At 39.7% G+C, this 14,054-nt stretch overlaps 1 protein-coding gene across 1 annotated transcript; it reads right to left on the bottom strand.

Annotated features, from left to right (window-relative positions):
• Positions 9,439-13,659, bottom strand: LOC110398822 (interleukin-8). The gene is made up of 4 exons (XM_021396781.1): positions 12,313-13,659; positions 11,406-11,541; positions 10,682-10,765; positions 9,439-10,228 (listed from the first exon to the last, which is right to left on the bottom strand). Exons 1-4 carry the CDS (start codon positions 12,515-12,517, stop codon positions 10,198-10,200), a joined length of 456 nt encoding a protein of 151 aa, XP_021252456.1. The 5' UTR covers positions 12,518-13,659; the 3' UTR covers positions 9,439-10,197.

The following is a 14,054-nucleotide window of genomic DNA, read 5'->3' as shown; positions in this document are numbered from 1 at the left end:
TAAGTATTAATGGTTGAGCATTATGAAAATGTAAGTTAGTTTGGTAAAGTAGTATTTTAAATGACAAGTAAAAGGAATTTTGCAAAGGCACTTAAATGGCTTTCTCACTTGTCAGTGAGGTCTGCTGTGGATCCACCTTGCTACCTGAATGGCCTCGTGAGGAATGGGCTTGGAAGTTCTTGTATTCTGACACCAGAGCTCACAGCCAAAGTCTGCCAAGTCTGACCTGTGAAAGAGAAATAGAATAGAAGCCATTACCCAAAGCATCTCTCCAGCTGGACATGGTAAGGTGTGTAGTTGTCAAAATTGTTCTCATGCTGATCAAAGTATTGCCTCTGATCCTTGTTGTAAACGGCATTGGTATTTGAAAATCAGAAGGCTTATTTCAAGGAATTGGAACCTGGTATAACCACAATCTGTGTTAAGTTGTATTAGATGTGCATTAATGCTTTTGCAGATATTTATTTTTTATTGCTTTGAAGCATGCCTATACATGCCTCATTCATTTGTACAATTCTCTTTTACATGGAATAATTGTTACATTGTTACAATTGTTAGTGGGAAAACAAGCACAAGCCAAACTGGCTGTCATATAAAGTCAAAAAAAACCCAAACAACCAAACAAGCGAATGCTATGTAGACGAAGGTCTTACTTGCATCAGGATGAGGTCAGACAAGTAGAAAATACTGCACAACAATCATTTTCTAACATGAATAGACTGTTTCTTTAAATGTTTACTATGTTTTTGTTCAGAGTACATACTGAGCAGCATTGGTAACTTTCTCATTAAGAGTTGCATGTTGAAAACGATAATCATTTCTGTGTTTTTTCCACTGCCTAAGCATATGAACACACACTCAGATTTTAACAGGTAGGCCACTATTCTGGCTTTAGTCATAAGGGTTTGAAGAATTTGTTCACTTTTGGACACCGCTAGTGATACCAGGGAAAGAGTCAGGGCAACAGCAGCAATGCCATTCCTGATTAGATAAGAGATTTCAGTTTAGGCAGATGTCTCTTATTCCAGACACTTATGGACGTCTTGAAAGCATAATTCATCCTGTTTGTATACTACATCCTCAGAATTTGTATTTCGTGTTATTTGGCAGGTTTTCTCATAAGAAATTCCTAAATGTTGCAGAAGATAAAATTTTCATGTGAGTGGCATGTCATACGGGATTGTAGTGAACTTACTGTTCATACTAGAAGCCTGGTTAAGGACAGAAATGTAAACAAACATAGGACATTCAGAAATTTATTTAAAAAATACATGCAGAATGTATCAACAGTATAGTTTCACTTACTGATTTCTGTAACTTATTCTCTTGATAATTATATTTCTATATTCCTGCTTGCCATTTTTTATTTTCAGCAAGTCAACAGTTAATCTGTTTTCAGATTTCATTATTTTGCTTTTCCTGGGATACATGGATTTACCAGAAATGCCGGAATTATTTTTCATACTCCCAAGTATGCAAAATTATGCCAATTTCAATGTTTCCTTTCTGCCTGTGTAAAAAAGCAAGTGTAGAGAGCCACTTTGTTTGATTCAAACACATTATAAAGGAAGAATGGCTTATCTAAACAGAGAAGTAAGTCCTCTTTCTTTTAAAACTTCCTTCCTTTCCTGAAAATGAGTCATATCTTGTCAGCCCAGGTGATTTGGATGAATACAAGCATCTCATGCATCTCTGCTTGCAAATGTTTTTTGGCTGCTCTTCTGAAAGTTACCTAACGATTTAGATACCTTGATTGCTCCCAATGAATTTTTGTTTTAGCTTTCATTCACCTCCAGTTTGTGTGGTTTCGATTAGTAGAAAAACCCAAGCTGAACATCAGTGGAGGCTGAAATCTCAAGTGCCTAGCCTGAGAATGATTTCACTATGAATCTCTCTGTATGGGAAGAAATATAGCAGTAGTTCTGTCACATGTCCCTGTTTGGGCAGAAGCAGATAACAATTAAAATTTTGTTCTTTGTTGGCTTGCTGTATTTGGTATATATATATTTATGGCTTCTCCTTTAAATCTCTCCAAAGTGGGGAAATATAAGGCACTCATTTATTGCCTACGTAATTCATTATCTCCTAACCCACAGCAGGTAGCTGTGAATTCCCAGGTAATCAGAAACAGGTACTAGCTTCCAATTAAAGATCTCCCCTTTTGACTGTGACGTTTGTTGTTTTCTTGATGTGTCCTCTTTGCTTTGACTCAGGGGCTCATTCTCTTGCCATTTTGTTCACTCTAGAAGGTCTGCATCAAGTAAAAAGAAACAGCTGTGACCCAACTTTTCAGAGGTATGTGCAATCTTATCATCAATCATCTGTCACTGGATGCTTTAGAATTTAGCTCATGGGACAAGAATGTTTTCTGTTAGTGCTTTGGGGTTGTTAATACTTCATTGCTACAACAGAGCTTCCTGTAAGTGCATGGAAGAGGACAGAGTTTGTTTTCACAAAATGCATGTATTTCTTCTTGTGTGGATTCTAAATCTTTTACAAGCCTTAATTTCAACTAAGTAAGTTAAATGGCAAGGCTTATTTGTGTAGCCCTAATACAAACTATGATGCTTTTATCGGTCCAGAAAATGCTTGCAAGACAAAGCTGGAAATCATCACTGCAAGTGTTGCTTCAGTGCTTAAAGTTTGGTTTCAGCATTTTGGCATGTTGTGTTAGCTTGGTCAGAAAAGCTGCTTACTTCTTTTCTTTCAATTTCTTTCTCCAAAAACTGAAGGCTTGTTGCAGGAAAGGCAATTCATTGCATCCAAATGTGCTTTCAAAACAAACTGCTTGTCTAACGACCTTCTACTTTCACAAATTTTAAGGTGTGTATTCATGAAAAATAGTGATCTGCAAAGGAAGAGCATGTTAGATTTTTTTCCCTATCTTCCAGTAGAGAATAGAATAAAACTATAGACTGATACTGGAGATGCCAGTGTGTCCCACAGGAGGGAAAGTCTTCTCATTTTCCCTAGTGTTCTTGGCTGAGTCAGTGGAGATACAGGCAAGTGGGATCTGGTCAACTTAGTATACCTTTATTTCGAAAAAAACAATTGATCATGTTCCTCATGGATTTAATTCTCAAGCAATAAAATAGTTGGACTTGATAGAGGTTGATAACTGGTTAAAACAAATATTTGTGAACAGAAGAATATTACTGAACTATATTGAAATCTTCCTCCAAAAAGTTGTTGAAAGATGTCAGAGTGCTGCCTTTTCATTAGAGAGCAGACGTAACCGTATCGGTAAGTCTATTTATGCTTACAATCTAACTGTACATGTATGCATAGAGAAATTTTCATTTTGCCATTGCTGCTGAGGAAATAGATCTGGGTGTCATATGTCTGATGTTTCTAGACTGTGTACAATGTCTTATGCCGGTTAGAAAAGCCATCTAGAGTTCTAGGAAACATTTAGAAAGGGATTATGAAGAAAAAAAGAAGAGGAAATAAGAGAAAATCCTACATGTAATGTTGAAGGCAACCAGATGTGTGTTGTTCTACAAGATGTGATTAAACAGTAGAAACTTAATTGTCACAGAATGGCGAGCAAGCAAAAATGATGATGAATTTGAAGAGAAGTTATTGTAAAGGTATAGTAACTATTGTAAATATGTAGTTGTAATAGAACAGAGTTTGGACTTGAACTTTTGCTTGGCATTTGGTCAGATTAAAGGAAAAGCTTATTCCTTTTGTAATTCTCAAGTTACACTTAGATTCTCAGCCTGCATTCCAGATTCTTCCACTCATAGTGTCTTCCTTTCTAGAGTTCTGCAGAAATGCTGACTGTAACTAAGTAGTAGTATTAAAAATAACTTTATTTAATATTAAAAATAAACGTTCCAAATGATTTTCAACAATAGATGTCTTAGGCTTAATTTTACAGGTGACAAAATTCTTGTTACATTTTTGCACACAGAAATAAAATAAAGTCTATTTGCTGACGGAAAAGTCTGTGGAAGATTGATTTCAAACAGAACCTTTTACAATGAAATCACTCATAATTTCCTCTTACAAAGAAGAATAAATGCAAAGCTTGGAACAAGTGTTCAATATCAAGCAGCACTATGTGTAAATTTCCTGGGATTTTCCCTTGTTAAGTGATCACAACATAAAAATGCAAAAAATTCCCAGAATGGGAAGCAATACATAAAACAAAAGAAAGTAAAACATGGAGAAAGTATCAACCACATGATACATAACCAGGATGTTTGTACTAGGCAATATACAGCTCAGACAAGAAAGAGAAGACCAGCATGCCAGTATTTGTATTCTCTATTCTTTTAAGGAAGAGTTTAGAGTGTTGTCATGGTTTTATGCGTAAACCATTGACAAGTGTTTGTTCAGGGACTTCCCAGTATTTCTTTCAATGACTTCCTCGATGGTAAGCAAAACTTAGAGAGTAATATGCTTCTGGTATTTTAAGAAAATACATGTAAAATGAAGCATGAAACTTGAGAGAACAAATTCAGTTCATGATGGAGGTATGACACAAGAGTGAAAATACAGCCATGGGAGGGAATAGTAGGAAGAAAAAGGGAATGATGCGATGTTGTTGTTTGGTTGTTATTGTCATATTGTCACCAGAATGAAATTGTTGGTGAAAGAAAGAAATGAAAGTTGGTATGAAGGAACACGAAGTAACGGAACAGGAAAACAGGTGATGACAGAAAGGACACTTAAATGCCTCTGTTATGCTTACATACAAGGATGGAAGGAGAGAAACAGTGGAGGGTGAAGAATGCAGATGGGTGCTGTAACACTGAATGGCCTTCTGACAGGGCTGTACAAGTACAGTTTAGATTCAAATTAAGTGGACAAGAGGAGCAGAATCCTGCATGCAGTTGGCGAAAGGAGAAGATGGACAAAAACATAGAGTTGAGTGCAAGGAAATCTCAGGGTCTTGTCTTTCGTTGTGATGCAAATGTTCTGAACCTTCCTTACCGCCTATTCAGCTTTGCAGTGTATTATACAGATGCACGTGCAAATACACATGCAAGTACACATGCATACTTAAATAGTTGGCAGTTGTTCAAGGGGTGCTGTTTTCTCCTATGGCTTCTGTATTCTGTAATAACTGTAGGGCACACAGTGCATTGCTCAGAGTTGAAGTGGCTGAACGCCTCAAAATGGTGCCAAACTCATATTGGTAGTGTAAGACGGTTGATCAGGAAACTCCCTAAGACTCAAGATGGAGTGTTAGAAAGCAGGCATTCTTTAATATCAGCTGGGTGCATGGGGATAATCCTATCATGCATAGCTTAAACAAAAGATCTTCAGTGTACATGCATGTGTTACATATGGAGAAGTTTTCCAAGAGGTAATGTTACCTATGCAGAAGTTTCTCAGAGAAATTCTTTACTGTGAGGGTGGTGAGACACTGGAACATGTTGCCTAGCAAGGTGGCAGATGCACCCTCTCTGGAAGCACACAAGGCCAGGCTGGGTGGGCCTTTCAGCAACCTGATCTAGAGGGAGGTGTCCCTGCATATAGCAGGGAGGTTGGAACTAGATGATCTTAAAGGTCCCTTCCAACCCAAACCATTCTATGATTCTATAATATGCAAGTTTCCCTTAAGTATTTCACACATTCAGTGACCAATTCCAAGCAGGACCTCCTATTTCCTCAGTACAAATCTCCTTGGTTCAGAGACATAGCTCTTTCTGTTATCTGAACAAATTGCAGGACAGGGACATCCATCAGTGAACAATAGCAAGTTTAATAATATTGTTACAAATAATATCAATATGGGTTGCGTAGAGGGCAGAAATCGATCTCACTGAGCAGCAACTTCAAGTAGCAAGCCAAAGACAATTATCTTACTTTATGTTCACAAAGTTAGCTGGCAAAAACCTTTGGAGTTTTTAAAAACATCCAGATCACAGATAAAGGTGAAGTAAAAGGTCGCATGCCTCAAATAAACAGGTAAACAGTACTTTAAAATTACAAGGGCGGTCATTCCACAGGCTTTTCTCTTGCCTGTTGCTTGAACAGGCAGCTTAATCCAACTTAGACATACTGCTGTTTTGTCGTGCTGCTGCTTACTTTCAGCCAAACCTGCAAGCTCTTTCAAAGCTATTTCAGCCATCAAGAGTATATAATTTGATAGGGAAAATGACTTTTGACTACTTCAGAAGGAACACATACAGGATTTTATGAGAAAGGATTTTTTCAGCTATTTGTGTGCTTCTTATAGCACAGAAATCTAACCATTTTTTGCCATACCCTCCATAAAAATTGTGTACCTGGAGTTACAGCATAGTCACTGTTGTATTTTCTGTTTTATCTTAGGAAGTTTTAAGTTTTTTCCTGGAAATGCTTGAAGACGTATGTGCAGAGTAGCCCATTAGATCTCCTTCCTCTATGGGTTCAAATCTCTGTCCCAAATCAAACAGGACAAGACCTTGAATCTTCTTGTAATCTCGAGGAATGTGGGCCTGGCAAAGAGTGGGGTCAGGACCCTGAACATTGAGAGAGCCAACTCTAGACTGTTTAAGGAATTGTTGGATAAGATCTCCCGAGAAGCTGTCCTTAGAGGCAAAGAAGTGGAGGAAAGCTGGCTACTCTTTAAGGATGCCTTTCTGAGAGCACAAGAGCTCTTTGTCCCTCTGAATAAGAAAGGGGGCAGGGGAGGTAGGAAACTGGCCTGGCTTGGCAAGGACCTGCTGGTCAGACTGGAGGAAAAGAAAGCATTGTACTGGCTGTGTAAACAAGGGCGTGTCACCTGGGGAGAGTACAGGGATGCTCTCCAGACTTGCAGTGAGGGGATTAGGAAAGCCAAGGTGCAGATGGAACTGAACTTGGCAAGGGATGTTAAAAACAACAAGAAGAGATTCTATATGTACATTAGCCAGAAGAGGCAAGCTGAAAAGAGCGTACCTCCTTTGGTGAATGACAAAGGAGAACTAGCTATGACAGATATGGAGAGGGCTGAGGTACTAAATGAGTTTTTTGCCTCGGTCTTCACTGGCAGCCAGGATTCTTGTATTACTCACGTCCCTGAAGCTCACATCCGTGAGCCTCTAGGTGGGAACCGGGGGAATAAATCCACACCTCCCCGCCCCCCCCCCCCCACACACACACTGTAAGGGCAGAGCAAGTCCAGATCACCTCATGAGTCTGAATGTATTCAAGTCTATGGGGCCGGATGACATGCATCCCAGGATCCTAAGGGAGCTGGCTGATGTGGTTGCTGAACCTCTCTCCATTGTATTTGAAAAGTCGTGTAGGGCAAAGTCCCTGGGGACTGGAAAAAGAAGAAACTGTCACTCCCATTTACAAGAAGGGGAGGAAGGAGGACCCAGGGAACTACAGGCTGGTGAGTCTCACCTCTGTACCTGGGAAGATCACGGAACAGCTCCTAGAAGACGTGTTAAGACGCATGAGGGATGAGTGAGTGACACTGAGAAAGCCAGCATGACTTTACCAAGGGAAGGTCATGCCTGACCAATCTGGTGGCCTTTTATGATGGAGTGAAGGCATCAGTGGACAGAGGGAAGGTGACTGATGTCATCTACCTGGACTTGTGCAAGGTCTTTGACATGATCCCTTACCACATCTGCCTTGGGACAGGTGCTCTTCAACATCTTCACCAATGACATCAATGACAGGCTCGAGTGCACCCTCAGCAAGTTTGCAGATGACACCAAGCTGAGTGATGCGGTTGATATGTTAGAAGGAAGTGAAACCATCCAGAGGGAATTCAACAAACTCAAAAGGTGGGCCTACGTGAACCTAATGAGGTTCAACATAGCAGAGTGCAAGGTTTTGTGCTTGGGTTGGAGTAATGCCAGATACATATAGAGGCTGGGAGAAGAACTCCTTGAGAGTAGCCCTGCAGAAGGGTGGGGTCCTGGTGGATGAAAAACTGAACATGAGCCAGCAGTGTGCTCTTGTAGATCGGAAGGCCAATGGTATCCTGGGCTCCAGAAGAGGAATGGCCAGCAGGGAGGGGGAGGTGATAGTCCCTCACTACTCTGCCATTGTGAGGCCCCATCTGGAGTACTGTGGCCAGGTCTGGGGTCTCCAATACAGGAAAGATGTGGAGCAGTTGTAGAGAGTCCAGAGGAGAGCCACGAAGATGATCAGAGGGCTGGAGCACCTCCCCTATGAAGATAGGCTGAGGGAGCTGGCCTTGTCTGGCCTGGAGAAGAGAAGGCTGCAGGGAGACCTCATTGCAGCCTTCCAGTATTTAAAAGGGGATTATAAACAGAAGGGAAATCAACTTTTTACAAGAGTAGACAGTGATAGGACAAGGGAGAATGGTTTTAAGCTCAAGAAGGGAAAGTTTAGATTGGATGTCAGAGGGAAGTTCTTTACAGAGAGAGAGGTGAGGTGCTGGATCAGGCTGCCCAGAGACATTGTCGAGACTCCGTCTCTGGAGGTGTTGCAGACCAGGTTGGATGGGGCCCTGGGTAACCTGTTCTAGCACCAGATCTGGAGGTTGGTGGCCCTGTGTGTGGCATTTGATGATCCTTGGGGTCCCTTCCAACCCAAGCCATTCTATGATTCCAGATTAAGATTTGCAAAACTCTCAATAGCTCACTGGTAATTTCTCCTATCTGCATAAAATCCCTTGAAATCTTAACCCTTTTCCAATCTGAAGAGAAGAATCTTTACGTCTTTTGGCCCTTTGTTGTGGTATGTGAGAAATACATCACTCAATATTCCTTTCAGTATCTGAACCTGTGTGCCTCCTGCCAGCAGGCCCCTGTTTGCTGTGTAAAAAAGTACTCTTCTTTCCTGTTTTACATGGACCTGCAAGTTTCATCAAGTACCTTAAAAAGAAGGATTTGATGAACCACTGTCATGTCCTCAATTGCCTACATTATTTTGTAAACCTTGCTCAAATTCTCCCTAGCCTTCTCTCCTAACTGAAACACATTTTGAGTCTTTCTTGCTGCATTCTTTTCGCCATCACCAATGCTTTTCCAGCTCAGGAACCTACTTCTCAACCTGCAGAGATCTCAGCCACACAGTGTTCAGTAAACGAGCGCACAGAAATTATATGTACAATGACAAATGGATGACCTCTTTCAGTTATCGTCAGTTCCTTCCCTGATGATGTCCAGCATTTAGCTGGTTTGTATTTGTCTGTTGTTGCACACTGAACTGATGATTTCAGAGAATTGTAAAGGAATAGGCGTCTGAGGGTAAGGCTTACTTTTAGCAAGGAACCTACAGCCCAGCAGTCCCCACTGCCCAGAAACAGCCTGAAGAGAGGAGAGTGAGCATTTTATGCTGCCTTCTTCCCGGAGCTAGGAGTTTAATGTTGCATTCAGTAACGTTATGTTACAGTAACAGAGTTACAGTACAACAGTTGCCATTTTAGCTCCAGAAATCAGGCTGGAATGGCAAAAATGAATCAGGCCACTCCTAAATAAAGAGAATGAAAATAGATTTTTTAAAAGAAAATATTTATTAATATATTGTAAGAGATAATTACATTCTCACAAGCAAATTCTGTGTATACATGCTGCAAGTTTTTTCCATTAGGTGAATAACTCACAAATTAGACATAGAACCAAGTCCTTATACAGAGTAATGGGTGTGTGAATGTTTCTTTAGTACTCATCATTAGGAGTGGAAAATCCAGTAGAAATTACAAAAGTTGTGATCTCTTTCCATCTTGTATAGAAACTAGTAAATAAATATATTTATAAATACCATGGAAATCACAATAAATATCAAACCCACAGTCTGACGGATTCTGCAGGATAGATTTCTGAAGTTATAAATCACAGTCTGCAGTAGACATGAGCTGACTGTGACTAGGAAACTGTTGTTGACACAACATACTAGAGCACTCCAGGGGAGCAGGAGGAATTACCAGTTTGCTGCTGTAATAGCAAAACAGTAGGGCTTAGTACAAGCAAGCTGTGCTGTAAGTGCATTGCACTTAACTGATTGTGTCTGACTGAAGTGGCTTCCAAGGGATCTTCATTTCCCCTAGCAAGCCACTTTTCCTATTCAGTGTCTTCAGTTTCACTGGACAGTGAGTCCCACAGCACTGACCATTATGAAAGAGTTCTTTAAATAGATGCAGTCAAATAAATAAATAAATAGATACAAGGATCTACAATTAACATGAGACACCAATGTGGAAGGTGGAAGATGGAACACTGCATGATGCTTTCTCAGGATGTTTCTCCCTGTGGAAATCAGGAGCAGTTCTGCAGTTTTTTCCTGTCTGTAATTTTCTCACAGCGGTGCATCAGAATTGAGCTGAGCCCTGTTAAGAGGTGAGGAAAAAGGGTAATTTAGAAGGTGGCTAAGAGGACAATTGTTGTGGCTTAGCATTGCATAAACAGTTAATAGTAAATGATCTGTTTCCAACTCTATCTGCTGTCTCAAGGCACAGAGAGTATAATGTTTCAAAAATGGTAACTGGAATGCTAGTGTTTGCATATCTGGTGCCTAGCTAGGAAACCTTTGCACCATGACTTTTTGCATTCACTCATATCAAAGAATTCATTAACTTGGAAATTATTTGGTTTAGTTGTGACATAGTCATTGAACAAGAACTCTGCAGAAGAGCCCACACAAGAGCCCAGTTCTATAGTTAACAAGTTTCCCCATTCTTTACCTCTGAAAAAATGGAAACTTACACTATGAAACCCCACAAGCTGGCTTTTTTGGGAAGTTTGCAGCTTAACTGCCCAATCTGAGAATGAATGGGACTTACTTGGCCATAAGTGCCTTTACAATCAGCTGTACCCAGGGAGCGGTGGGGTCCAAGCACACCTCTCTTCCATCCTTCAGAGTAGCTCTGCAAAACAAGGAAGAAAGAAAAGTTAGGAAACTGCTACAGGGATTTGTTTTATGCACAGAATATAGTACTGCATGTTTAGAGCTTGTGTGCCTATGCTCACATCACTCACACATTCCTCAGAATTTTCCTCAATAAATATGGGCATTTGTTTAGAATTTGCTTACAGCAATAAGGATTCTCGAATAAGTGTGAGACATCCAATGACAAAATAAATTTTGGTAGTACATAGATTGCAGCATTTTATTCCCACCTCTGTTCTATTCCAGACCAGACTGATTTCAGTATTTCCCTAAATCTGCCTGAGATAACCTACTTTTTCTCTGAGATGGTCACAGATCTATTTTACTGGGAGTTTTGCCTGCTTAGTAAATGTGGGATTTAAACTAAATTATTATCTCATGCATTAAGAACTGACTAGTATTTGTAACTCATGTTCTACCACCACAGAACAAATGTTCAATAGATCCCATGACAGATAAATCATAGAATGGCTTGGATTGGAAGGGACCTTAAAGATCGTCTCATTCTTGATGGTCATTTCAGGCATATACAAGCTCCGAGAGACTATGTGAAAAGCCCACAGGCACAGTATAATGTAGGTAGGGAAGAGAAAGGCCCTTGCAGATGATTTACTTACATGATTTCAACGTTCTTGCAGTGGGGGCCGCTCGGCGTCAGCTTCACGTCTTGGATGGATTTAGGGTGGATGAACTTGGAATGAGTGCTTATGCACTGGCACCGCAGCTCGTTCCCCATCTTTACCAGGGTCCTACCTGTGAGCACAGAAGGAAGACTCCACTTTAAGAGGCAGTTACCATTGCTGTATCAGCCAGAGAACTTGGCTGCTCTGTTTTAACAACATGCTGAAGTCCTACGTTAGTCCAAGCTGCCTAAATCCTCACAGTATAAAAATCTGCTGCTTATTTTTTTCAGAGGAGCTGATGCTCAAGTACATTTAAAATTACATTAACATGTCTTTTTTAAAATAAAATCACATATTTTGTGTTTACTTGTACTGACAACACCGTACAATTAATTGCGTCTTTTAGTATCTGGATTGACAGACTGGCATGCATAAAGAAGAAAGAGCCCTGTTATTTTTCCCTAATTTTAGGCCTGTCTTTGCTATGTTGATATTGTTTGTTCTCCATTTGCACCTGTATATTGCTTGCCTGAAACAGTAAGATCATTAAGTAACAAATATGAAATACTGAGTGGGAAAATACTGCCCTTTGTGGGAAGGTAGAGCAACATTCAAACACCTTTAAAGAAGATCCTGTCTCTAGCCAAATTATGCTTTAAATGAAATACAGAACCAAAGTAAACTCCATTAGCATTCTTAAAATATTTCCCACAAGATGTCAGTAACTCTTCAGTACAAGAGCTAAAGTAGTACATTTTTGGCTGAAGCAAAACTGTTGAAAACTTTTCAAAAGAAATGAACTCACAGAGACAAGTAGAAAGCTACCTCTCTGAGGACACTCATGTTGGCAAGTGCCAAGATAGTGCTGCAGTCTTGGGGGTACTGGGAGGGATTCACTTACCTTGCGACAGAGCTGCTGAAACCAGGAGGAGAGCCAGGATAGCTCCAAGCTTGCTGTTCATGGTTAGGAGTGTTTGGCTCGTCTTCTGAGCTGAGGTTTTGTGGAGCTGTGACCTCTCCTGTCCAGAGGACTGCTGATGTCTGAACAGGGAGACCCATGGTGCTTTTATACAGTTTTGTGCCCGAGTGCAGGGCTCTGCTAGCATGTAGATTGCGTTAGAGGAATTTCCCAGATGCAGTAAAAATGAGTCACATGACTGTTGTGAAATAGCCTAGCTGATGATGAATTATTCTGCTGCAAACAATATAACAATTTATTTAAGTATTTGAATAATACCCATGCAGTCTAGTTTCTTTTGTAGGCTTTTGTAAATTTTGCTTTTTTTCTGTAATGTATGTGCTTATTTCACAATGTAACTTTATGATGGCTTTAGTTACATTTAAGTTGTAATTCTATTATGTTATGTTTTGTTTCTTCACGGTAGTAACTGGTGTTACTGATCTTAATTTTTTATTATTTTCTTTTTTTCTGTTGAAGTGGTATTGTACAAAATAATTTCATCTCCAGTTCTTTCTGTTCAGTAAAGGAACTGAGGGTGCAGTATTCAAAGCGTCCTGACGGATATTTAATTCTAAAGAACCTTGAAAACCTTTCCTGCATTTTTCTTCTCACACATGTTAGTGATTGAGGAAGGTTTGTATGCAAATACAATGGCAAGACTTGCTGAATACATCTGCTTTTGTTTACTTCATACATGTCAGTATTGTTAATAACTCATTTCTCTTTCAGTTACAGTAACCCTAGGTCTTACACAGGGAAATAATAGTAAACGTTACAGTACTGCTGTAGACTTGCTTGTTAAGGAACTGTGTTGCATGAATATTGAGTACTTGTTTGTTGTGGATGGTAGAAATAATACTGTGCAACAGAGACATTTCAAGGGAAAGCTTGGGCTCAAATGCTGATCTGACACATAAACAAAGGTTTATATTTTTACCCATTTGGAGTGTGTGTGATAAGATCAAGCCATTCTGCTCTGATGCTGTAAAAATGTTGTCCATTTGACCACAATGACTTTTGCTGTTTGTCATCTACATCCTCAAAGTTTCATGTTTTGTGGTCTGTGGATTTACAGAGGCACTTCCCCCAGCTCTGAGGAGTTAAGAAAAACTCATCTTCAGCATGCTTAATAGTTTATCATTTCTTATATTTTACTGTTTACTATTGGCTGTGAACTCATTGATAAAAGGAAAATCCATCTGTTTCCCATCACTTTTTCAGCTGAACCAAGAAAAAATATAGCCAAGTTTGACTATTCAGCCACTTACTGAATCAACAAAAGATACCACTTCTGGCCAAAAATAATGCTTCCCCTTAGCTGTGTATCTTACAGAGCTTTTCTGAAAAATATATTTCATTTTCTGAAGGCATGGAAAATGGAGGGGATTATACCAGATACTGATGGTTTGTTTTATTGTTTGTGTCAAACTTCTAATGAGTTTATTCATAACGAAGTTTGGCTGATTCTTTTCTTTAGGAATCTCTTTCTTTATTTCTGTCTCTACATATATATGCTCACACACACAGAGTAATTAGAACTTGATTAGGGATGCCAATTTCTTTGTAATTATTTGCAGCTTTATATAATTTTAGTGTGCACTGAAATGCCATTCATCCAAGGGGGAAAAATCCCCCTTGAATTCCCAGTTACAGTCAGTGACTGCCCTCCTTAGTGCTAGAGT

Source organism: Numida meleagris, chromosome 4 (assembly GCF_002078875.1).
Source record: "Numida meleagris isolate 19003 breed g44 Domestic line chromosome 4, NumMel1.0, whole genome shotgun sequence".
NCBI lineage: Eukaryota > Metazoa > Chordata > Aves > Galliformes > Numididae > Numida > Numida meleagris.
This window is presented reverse-complemented; position numbering and strand designations above follow the sequence as displayed.